Consider the following 10,707-nt stretch of genomic DNA (forward strand, 5'->3'; position numbering starts at 1 on the left):
ACACATATACGAGGTCTCTCACCCACTCAAATTAGACCTGCTGCTTTGCACTGATGAGGAGTAAACACCTGAAACCTGTCTGCAGAGACTAAACAACCCTACGCTTCATTGTCCTCTGTGGCAGAAGCTCAGGGGACTATTAGGGAGACCTAGATAGAAAAACCTCTGCAAACCATGAAAACAAAGATGGTGGAAAGAAGAACTGAAACATAATGTTATGAGAAATAGCTCTGAGGGATCTGACAGGATCTGACGGCGCAGATCTCCTCAGAGTTAGATCTGCTATTGGCCATATCCAGGGACCAGTCTGTTTCGCTTTCCCTCTGTTGTGAAACTCTCATCGTCTCCTCGGAGCTTTATGCTGGGAGTTGTAGTTTCACAACAGATGAAGATTTTAACTGGACTCCAAGGACGCGCGGAACTCAGAGAAAGGAATCCTTGTTTCCGGTACGGCGGTATTCTGTGCTGGACAGGAAGTGACGTTATGTTGTCTGCGCCTGAAGCGGAAGTGCCTGGTTTTGACTGCAGAGCCCGGGACAGTTTGTGTGAAGCTGTGCGGGCCCTCAGGAGCGGGGCCCCGGCCCTCACCAGTCCGCAATATGGAGGGAAGAGGAGCGCCCAGGATGTTCGCGGGGCTGCAGGGGCTCGGGATCGCCAATGGCGAGGACCTGAAGGAAACACTGACCAACTGCACGGAGCCCCTGAAAGCTATAGAGCAGTTCCAGGTACTGTCCGCTCTCCACAGCCCTTTTCAGTCACCTGTCCCCCCTGCTGCGCCTCCTGTCAGCCGCCTGTCCCCCCTGCTGCACCTCCTGTCAGCCGCCTGTCCCCCCTTCTGCGCCTCCTGTCAGCCGCCTGTCCCCCCTGCTGCACCTCCTGTCAGCCGCCTGTCCCCCCTTCTGCGCCTCCTGTCAGCCGCCTGTCCCCCTCCCACCAGGCCTCTCGTCAGCCGCCTGTCCCCCTCCCACCAGGCCTCTCGTCAGCCGCCTGTCCCCTTCCCACTAGGCCTCTCGTCAGCCGCCTGTCCCCCTTCCACTAGGCCTCTTGTCAGCCGCCTGTCCCCCTGCTGCGCCTCCTGTCAGCCGCCTGTCCCCCCTTCTGCGCCTCCTGTCAGCCGCCTGTCCCCCTCCCACTAGGCCTCTCGTCAGCCCGCCTGTCCCCCTCCCACTAGGCCTCTCGTCAGCCGCCTGTCCCCCTCCCACTAGGCCTCTCGTCAGCCGCCTGTCCCCCTCCCACTAGGCCTCTCGTCAGCCGCCTGTCCCCCTGCTGCGCCTCCTGTCAGCCGCCTGTCCCCCTGCTGCGCCTCCTGTCCCCCTGCTGCGCCTCCTGTCCCCCTGCTGCGCCTCCTGTCCCCCTGCTGCGCCTCCTGTCCCCCTGCTGCGCCTCCTGTCAGCCGCCTGTCCCCCTGCTGCGCCTCCTGTCCCCCTGCTGCACCTCCTGTCAGCCGCCTGTCCCCCTGCTGCGCCTCCTGTCAGCCGCCTGTCCCCCTGCTGCGCCTCCTGTCAGCCGCCTGTCCCCCTGCTGCGCCTCCTGTCAGCCGCCTGTCCCCCTGCTGCGCCTCCTGTCAGCCGCCTGTCCCCCTGCTGCGCCTCCTGTCAGCCGCCTGTCCCCCTGCTGCGCCTCCTGTCAGCCGCCTGTCCCCCTGCTGCGCCTCCTGTCAGCCGCCTGTCCCCCTGCTGCGCCTCCTGTCAGCCGCCTGTCCCCCTGCTGCGCCTCCTGTCAGCCGCCTGTCCCCCTGCTGCGCCTCCTGTCAGCCGCCTGTCCCCCTGCTGCGCCTCCTGTCAGCCGCCTGTCCCCCTGCTGCGCCTCCTGTCAGCCGCCTGTCCCCCTGCTGCGCCTCCTGTCAGCCGCCTGTCCCCCTGCTGCGCCTCCTGTCAGCCGCCTGTCCCCCTGCTGCGCCTCCTGTCAGCCGCCTGTCCCCCTGCTGCGCCTCCTGTCAGCCGCCTGTCCCCCTGCTGCGCCTCCTGTCAGCCGCCTGTCCCCCTGCTGCGCCTCCTGTCAGCCGCCTGTCCCCCTGCTGCGCCTCCTGTCAGCCGCCTGTCCCCCTGCTGCGCCTCCTGTCAGCCGCCTGTCCCCCTGCTGCGCCTCCTGTCAGCCGCCTGTCCCCCTGCTGCGCCTCCTGTCAGCCGCCTGTCCCCCTGCTGCGCCTCCTGTCAGCCGCCTGTCCCCCTGCTGCGCCTCCTGTCAGCCGCCTGTCCCCCTGCTGCGCCTCCTGTCAGCCGCCTGTCCCCCTGCTGCGCCTCCTGTCAGCCGCCTGTCCCCCTGCTGCGCCTCCTGTCAGCCGCCTGTCCCCCTGCTGCGCCTCCTGTCAGCCGCCTGTCCCCCTGCTGCGCCTCCTGTCAGCCGCCTGTCCCCCTGCTGCGCCTCCTGTCAGCCGCCTGTCCCCCTGCTGCGCCTCCTGTCAGCCGCCTGTCCCCCTGCTGCGCCTCAGCCTCCCGTCAGCCACCCGTCCCCCTCCCGTCAGCCACCCGTCCCCCTCCCGTCAGCCGCCCGTCCCCCTCCCGCCAGGCCTCCCGTCCCCCTCCCGTCAGCCGCCCGTCCCCCTCCCGCCAGGCCTCCTGCCATTGCCCCTGTCCCGCCGGCCGCTGCTGTGTCACCTCCCCAGTCCTCTGTATGTTCTGCACCCTGTACATATCGCTCATGTCCTCTCTTGATATTTCGTTTTTTTTCGGCTCATCCTATCATATTTTATCCTTTTAGACAGAAAATGGCGTCCTTCTGCCGTCGCTGCAGTCGGCGCTGCCGTTTCTGGATCTTCACAGCATCCCGCGGCTCGAGTTCCACCAGACCGTATTCGATGAACTAAGGGAGAAGTTACTGGAGAGAGTTTCCGCCATCGCATCCGAAGGGAAAGACGGGGACAGGTCTGTGACGCTGCAGGTCCACATCAGCAGTAATGGGACCGATGGCCGGGGCCTGAGAGCCGCTCAGCTGCTGCCAGTCACTGAGCCCCGCAGATTGTGATGGGCTGCAGTGGTCACGTATTGCTCTCTGAGGCCACAGACACTGAAATGTTCATAGTGTTAAAGAGACAGTCACCCTAGAACTGAAAACAAAAAAACAAAACACTAAACTTAAAGCTTCTTAATATTGATTATTTAATTCTGATTGTAAAGGTTCAGTAAATTGGAGGAGCTGCTAGAGAAGTCGTTCCCGCTGGTGAAGATGCCGTCCATCCAGCCGGTGGTGATGTGTGTAATGAAGCACCTGCCCAAGGTGACGTCACCGCGGTCTACACAGATCGTGCAGATGGTTCCACGACCCCTACTGACCGTTACCCATCCCCCGATCTGTATATCAGGTGCCCGAGAAGAAGCTGAAGCTGGTGATGGCGGACAAGGAGCTGTATAAGGCCTGCGCCGTGGAGGTGAAGCGGCAGATCTGGCAGGACAACCAGGCTCTGTTCGGGGACGAGGTGTCGCCTCTGCTGAAGCTTTACATCCTGGAGAAGGAGAACATCCTGCTCAGCAGCGACCTCTCCGTCCTGCACAACTTCTTCAGCCTCTCCCCGAAGACGAGACGACAGGGGGAGGTGAGAGCGACGCGCAATGGGCAGATTTGAACGTTGCCTAAATGAGCTAAATCAGTCATTTAAAGGGATTATGTAACTTCTTGCTGTCATGTGTTGGATAATTTGGTGGCTCAGTGGTTTGTGGAGTCCACCGGGCGTATGTTTAACTCATTCATAAGGCGTGCAACATGGTGGCTCGGTGGTTGGTGTTGTACAGTGGCTCGGTTGTTGGTGCTATACGGTGGTTAGTACGGCTTAGTGGTTGGAGCTGTACGGTGGTTAGCGCTATACAGTGGCTCAGAGGTTAGCACTGCACAATAGCTCGGTTTTTGATGCTGTACGGCGCCTTGGTTAGCACAGTTAATGGTTGGTGCTGCACAGTGGCTCGGTGGTTGGCACTGTATGGTGGTTATCGCTATGCAGTGGCTCAGAGGTTAGCACTGTACAATGGCTCGGTGTTTGATGCTGTACGGTGGCTCGGTGGTTGTTGCTGTACGGTGGCTCAGTGGTCAGCACAGTTAATGGTTGGTGCTGCACAGTGGCTCGGTGGTTGGCGCTGTATGGTGGTTAGCGCTATGCAGTGGCTCAGAGGCTAGCACTGTACAATGGCTCAGTGGTTGGCGCTGTACGGTGGCTTTGGTAGTTAACACTATACGATGGCTCGGTGGTTGATGCTGTATGGAGGCTCGGTGGTTGGCGCTGTATGGAGGCTCAGTGGTTGGCGCTGTATGCTAGTTAGCGCTATGCAGTGGCTCAGAGGTTAGCACTATACAATGGCTCGGTGGTTGGCGCTGTACGGTGGCTTTGGTAGTTAACACTATACGATGGCTCGGTGGTTAGTGCTCCTGGTTCTCCAGTTTCCTCCCACACTCCAAAGATGTGAGTCCTGATGGGGACAGTGACGATGGCTGTGAAGCGCTGTGGAATAATGGCCCTATATAAGTGAGAAGAATGATAAAGGCTGCGTTAGCCTATTGTCAGATTGCAGGTGATGTGGGGTCCGGGGGTCTTTGCAGGGAGACACTTCGTGATTTTGTAATAGATTGGGACAAGATATTTGCGTTTTTCTGTTTCCTCCACATCTGACATTTTGCAGTAGAGCCCCCCTATTGACGTTTTCCTCCCTGTCCCCCTTTAGGTGGTGCATAAACTGACTCAGATGATCGGGAAGAACGTGAAGCTGTACGACATGGTCCTGCAGTTCCTGCGCACGCTCTTCTTGAGGACTCGAAACCTCCACTACTGCACCCTGCGGGCCGAGCTCCTCATGTCCCTGCATGACCTGGACGTCAGCGAGATCTGCTCGGTGGATCCCTGCCACAAGGTACGCGCGCTCCGCCGAGTTCTATAGGTTCTTCTGCCCGGGCATCAGGGATTAATGTATATAAACTGATGAAAATGAGCCTGAAAGGTAGGACCGCGCCCGAGCAGCGCCTCACGTGTTCCCTTTATTGGGGCAGTTCACCTGGTGCCTGGACGCCTGCATCCGAGAGAAGTTCGTGGACGCCAAAAGAGCGCGGGAATTACAGGGATTTCTTGATGGAGTAAAGAAGGGTCAAGAGCAGGTTTTGGGGTGAGGACTCCACAATGTAGGACCAGCGATCGCCCCCTGCGCTGCCGGCATCACCTCATCTTCTTCTCTCCTCTATACATGACAGAGATTTGTCCATGATCCTGTGTGACCCGTTCGCCATCAACACATTAGCGCTGAGCACCATCCGGAACCTACAGGAGCTGATCGGCCAGGAATCACTACCGAGGGTGAGTGCCGCACATCGCCCCTCACCGGGGGCTCTGCAGGATTACACACAAGCATTTTTTTTTTCCCTTAGGCAAGACTGGCGCTGTCTGATGCAGACGGGTCAGAATTTGTGCAATGACCTCACATAGGTGTAGATTTTGTGACTAATGAAATGTCGCCCTGTGTGCTGCGCAGTAACTGTATATGGCCGGCAGGTGGCGCCATTGTTGCCTGTGGATGGTGGTCATCATCATCATCATCCTCGCTCTGTTTCCTTCTAAGCTGATGAGATTTTTTTCGACCTCTTATGTAACATTTGGAAGTGTCTGTTTTTCTTTTCTCTTTGCAGGACAACCATGAATTGCATCTGCTTCTTCGAATGCTTTCACTGGGGCACGGAGCCTGGGACATGATAGACAGTCAGGTGTTCAGGGAGCCCAAGCTGGTGAGTCACAGCAGGGCGGTGGGATGTCGCTGGGAGCATGAGAGGGCAGCACACTTATCACTCACATTACTGGTATTGCGGAGTATATCTAGTTTTCTTGTGTCTGCCCCCCATCCACCCAAAAGGGGCAAATAAAGACCCAAATTATTACAAAATGTCCAATATATAGCGGGAAAACCTGGCCAGAAATAAAGCGTGTTTGTAATAGTTTACCCTCCGCACACATTGAAGCTGTTTTTTCTTTCTTACTTCCTTTCTTCCCTCTTTGCCTTCCTTTCTTTCCTCCCTTCCTTTTCCTTTCCTTCTTTGCCTTCCTTTCTTCCCTCTTTGCCTTCCTTTCTTTCCGCCCTTCCTTTTCCTTTCCTTCTTTGCCTTCCTTTCTTCCCTCTTTGCCTTCCTTTCTTTCCTCCCTTCCTTTTCCTTTCCTTCTTTGCCTTCCTTTCTTCCCTCTTTGCCTTCCTTTCTTTCCGCCCTTCCTTTTCCTTTCCTTCTTTGCCTTCCTTTCTTCCCTCTTTGCCTTCCTTTCTTTCCGCCCTTCCTTTTCCTTTCCTTCTTTGCCTTCCTTTCTTCCCTCTTTGCCTTCCTTTCTTTCCGCCCTTCCTTTTCCTTTCCTTCTTTGCCTTCCTTTCTTCCCTCTTTGCCTTCCTTTCTTCCCTCTTTGCCTTCCTTTCATCCCTCTCTTACTTCCTCCCTTCCCTTCCTCACTTCCTTTCTTCCCTCTTTGCCTTCTTTCCCCCCTTCCTTTCCTTTCTTCCCTTCCTTACTTTCCTTTCTTCCTTTCCTCACTTTCCTCTTTGCCTTCCTTGCCTCCCTTTTTTTCTTTGCCTCCCTCTTTTGCTTTCCTTTCCTCCCTTCCTTTCTTTCTTTTCCTCCCTTCTTTGCCTCCCTCTTTGCATTCCTTGCCTCCCTCCCTTCCTTTCTTTCCTGCCTTCCCTTCCTCACTTCTTTTCTTCCCTCTTTTCTTTCCTTGCCTCCCTTCTGTTCTTCCCTCTTTGCCTTCCTTTCCTCCCTTCTTTCCTTTCTTACTTTCCTCACTTTCTTCTTTGCCTTCCTTGCCTCCTTTTTTTCTTTTCCTACCTTCCTTTCTTTGCCTCCCTCTTTTGCTTTCTTTTCTTTCCTTTCCTCCCTTCCTTTCTTTGCCTCCCTCGCCTACCTTCCGTTCTTGCCTTCCTTTCTTCCTTCTTTGCCTTCCGTTCTTCCCTCTTTGCCTTCCTTTCCTCCCTTCCTTACTTTCCTTTCTTTTCTCCCTTTCTTTCCTTTCCTCCCTCTTTCTCCATTTCTAACCAGTGTATTATTCCTTCCTCCAGGACTCGGAGCTGATCACCAGGTTCTTACCTCTCCTGATGTCCTTGGTGGTAGATGACTACACGTTCAATGTAGAACACAAGTTGCCCACAGAAGAGAAGGTGCCGGTCACGTACCCCAATACCCTGCCGGATGCCTTCACCAAGTGAGTGGGGGGCCGGGTCCTAGGGACGTCGCATCATCACTTTGTCATTTACTTGTTATTATAAGTCCCCTTGTTCTTGGGAATGGAGGGATTTGTAATGTCACCTTTTCCTGCTCGTTACCTCGGCTCGCTGCCTTCTCCGCAGTATAAGGGGGCCGGTTTCCTCGGCACGGCGCACTATGGTAATGCAGGGTCGGAGGTGGGGGGGCTTCAGTGCACTGTGCAACCCTTAGACTCTGCACTTGGTGTCCCTATATCTGTAATATGGATCTGCTGCTCAGTTTTTGGTGACCGTTGTGTTGTCCGTCTGTCAGGTTCCTGCAGGAGAACAGAATCGCCTGCGAGGTCGGACTCTACTACCTGCTCCACATCACAAAGCAGAGGAATAAGAACTCGCTGCTCCGCCTGCTGCCCGCCGTCAGTAAGTGCAGCCGTTACCACGTGTGATCTGGTGCTTTACAGGAATCAGGACATGGGCTCTTTATAGGGCTGCGCTGAGCGCTTTCAGCCCAGGGTCTGCGTGAAAACGCAGAAGTGACCGGCGCTGGATAGAGAAAGATCCGCATTGTGTGTAGACTCTGCGGCACTCACCTCCCGATGCAGAAGTGATCAACCGCAGACAACCGGTCATCAGGACGTAGGCCATGATGGCGCTGATCAATCTGTGCTTATTGAATAATCTTCCTCCAAAGTTTCATCTGATGATGTCTTCTGTGCATCGGGGCTAGACGTCGTCTTCTCCTGCCTCCTCTTCTTCTACAGGTCACCAATTATTCTGTCACCTGCCTCCTTTTTGGAATTCTACACCGCTGCCGCCATCATTGCTGTGGGTGGCGCGCGTGCAGTGGGATTATACATCCTGTCTGCTAATATCATGGTGCTGCAGGAGGCGCATGCGCAGATTGAGATTTAAGATCCATGACCTCTTCATTAAGCCGAAGTCTCGATCTGCGCCTGCGCTGCCTCTTGTGCCATTTTATAGAAGACCATCTGTGGAATCGCACTGTGCGCACCCACACGATCGTCCATAAAATGTCACCCGAAGGCGGCGCATACACAGATCGAGATTTTGTCTCAATGCAGAGATCATGGAGCTAAAATGTTGATCCGCACATGCACTGCCTGTGGCGCCATTTTATTGAAGACCGTCTGTGGAATCGCACTGTGCGCACCCACACGATCGTCCATAAAATGTTACCCGAGGCGGCGCATGCGCAGATTGAGATTTTGTCTCAATGCCGAGATCATGGAGCTAAGATCTTGATCCGCACATGCACTGCCTGTGGCGCCATTTTATTGAAGACCGTCTGAGGAATTGCACTGTGCACACACACGATCGTCCATAAAATGTTACCCGAGGCGGCGCATGCGCAGATCGAGATTTTGTCTCAATGCAGAGATCATGGAGCTAAAATGTTGATCTGCACATGCACTGCCTGTGGCGCCATTTTATTGAAGACCGTCTGAGGAATCCCACTGCTTATGCGTCGCATATCACCCCAGTGATGGCGGCAGCAGTGCAGAATTTCAAAAAGGAGGCAGATCACTAAATCAGTGATTAGAAGAAGAAATCGAGGGGGTAGGCGGAGGGGCCTAGAAGACAACCCACCCCCACCCCGTTTCACACATCCGGCATTTTGCCGGATTGCCAGATCCGTCACACTCCAGAACAGTGCCATTGCACTGTAATACTCTGTACTGGAGAGTGACGGATCCGGCAATCCGTGTGAAATGGCCCCAAGTTCCTTAAGATGGACACACAGCACCTCCCTCCTTGTGAGTCGCCGCACTGACAATACGTTCTTGTTTCCAGAGGAGACGTACAATGACACGGCCTTCACGGACATCTTCCTGCACCTCTTCACCAGTAACCTGACGCTGCTGTCTGAGGAGTTTGTCTCAGAGGACTTCTGCTCTCACATATTTGATGGCTTCTTCCTCGTCGCTCTCACCAAGTAAGTGCCCGATATCATTGCCCGGTGCAGACCCCGCAGCGGCCGTCACTCCGCGGAGCTAAGGGTAGGATATGGAAATGTATAAATTGACACCTGGGCGTTACCAATCTTCCCCCCCCCCGCCCCCGCCCCAGTGTAATGTGTCCATACAAAGTCCGCAGGGATTGGATTGATAACAGACTTGGTGACGCCCAGTTGTCAATTAATTCGTATATTTCCAGGAGGAATAACCAAGGAACAGCTCAATGCGAAATTGTAGACAAAGATGATCTAGCGTTGCTGCTTTATGGGGATGCCAGTATTTATTAGACTGGACGGGTTCTCTTTAAAGAAAGAAACATAAGTAATGGCACCCCCCCCCACAAGTCGGATGTCGTGATTTTATCGTCAGATCTGGCAACGTCAATAGTCCTTCTCCTGTGTACCCAACACGGCAAACACCGCATGATGTTGCCTTCCTTCTGGACGGAAAATATCTCGAGCAGAGTCAATGTTTGCCCGGGGTTCTGATAACTTCGGGTCGGGCCGTTTCCATCAGGCAGCGCAGGTATTTCAGGAGAGGTCACGCCGCTGAGGACGGCTGACGTGGCGCCTGAAACATCGACTACTATGGGAGGGTTATGGAGATGACCTGTGCTGCGCTGCTAAAAAGGGAGGGCGAGAGGGGAGGGGGAGGGGGGGGTTGGGGGAAAAAAAAAACTTATTACCTGAATACTATTTAAAAAAAAAATTATCTGCAGAAAGGAAAATATTCACAGACACGTCCTCCGGCTGCTGCTTCACCTCCACCACAAAGTGGCACCTTCCAAGCTGGAGTCTTTACAGAAGGCCCTGGAACCTACCAAAACAGTAAGTAGGGGGGTAGAGGATCCATTACTAGAATGTAGGAATCGCCTCTTGTCATGTGCGCCCTTCTCTTACAGAGCGGAGATCCAGTGAAGGAGCTGTATACCCAGCTGAGTGACAAGCTCCAGCAGAAGAAGCCCAGTCCCCCTGCCGCCGAGCCGGAGCCCGCAGCCATGGAGCTGCCGCTGCACAACATGCCCACGCCTCCGGTGGTATAAAGCGGGCACGATTACTGTATAGTGACGGACAATGCTCGGGGGCCAAAACCGTGTGTGATGCAGAGCAGACGTGGGCTTCTATATCATGAGAGTGAAGGGGACCCTGCGGGAGGCTCCATTTGGCTAAATCTTTCCCTCCTGGTCTGATAGGGTAGAAATAGCCGGGTAGGAGTCCGCACAGAACACGCGGCTGCTTTCGGTCAAAATATAGTTTTTATTTTTACCAAATTAAAATAAACATTTTTACAATTCAATGTATCAGAATGTTTTAAAAAAAAAAAAGCAGCCGCGTATCTTCCAGCAAGTCCGATAGATCTAGGGCGTAGTAATGCCGCAATCCCTGTGCTGTTTACACTCAGAGGACCTTATTAAAAGGGACGGTATGATGAGTACACTGCTGTAACGTATCCGTATCATACCCGGATAATTCAGGGTCAGATTTGTGGTATATCCCTGCAACAGATGGAGATGAGAATTTTACTTTTCTACTACAGGGAAAAATCCAGAGAAAAAATCTGCAGCGTTTCCACGACGTGTGGAC

At 54.6% G+C, this 10,707-nt stretch overlaps 1 protein-coding gene across 1 annotated transcript; it reads left to right on the forward strand.

The window, feature by feature from the left end:
• Window positions 1–482: 482 nt before the first annotated feature.
• On the forward strand, window positions 483–10,420 carry NELFB (negative elongation factor complex member B). Its single transcript, XM_075322998.1, has 13 exons — window positions 483–725; window positions 2,701–2,864; window positions 3,117–3,216; window positions 3,302–3,532; window positions 4,650–4,835; window positions 4,972–5,084; window positions 5,170–5,272; window positions 5,602–5,697; window positions 7,005–7,147; window positions 7,462–7,568; window positions 8,961–9,102; window positions 9,843–9,951; window positions 10,026–10,420. Exons 1-13 carry the CDS (start codon window positions 600–602, stop codon window positions 10,164–10,166), a joined length of 1,761 nt encoding a protein of 586 aa, XP_075179113.1. The 5' UTR covers window positions 483–599; the 3' UTR covers window positions 10,167–10,420.
• Window positions 10,421–10,707: the final 287 nt, after the last annotated feature.

This window comes from Anomaloglossus baeobatrachus, chromosome 9 (assembly GCF_048569485.1).
Source record: "Anomaloglossus baeobatrachus isolate aAnoBae1 chromosome 9, aAnoBae1.hap1, whole genome shotgun sequence".
Lineage (NCBI taxonomy): Eukaryota > Metazoa > Chordata > Amphibia > Anura > Aromobatidae > Anomaloglossus > Anomaloglossus baeobatrachus.

Coding starts and splice junctions, on each gene's coding strand:
- NELFB (XM_075322998.1), top strand. CDS start 600: ATGGAGGGAAGAGGAGCGCCCAGGATGTTCGCGGGGCTGCAGGGGCTC. Junction 5,698..7,004: donor TGTTCAGGGAGCCCAAGCTG/GTGAGTCACAGC, acceptor TCCTTCCTCCAG/GACTCGGAGCTGATCACCAG. Junction 9,103..9,842: donor TTCCTCGTCGCTCTCACCAA/GTAAGTGCCCGA, acceptor AATTATCTGCAG/AAAGGAAAATATTCACAGAC.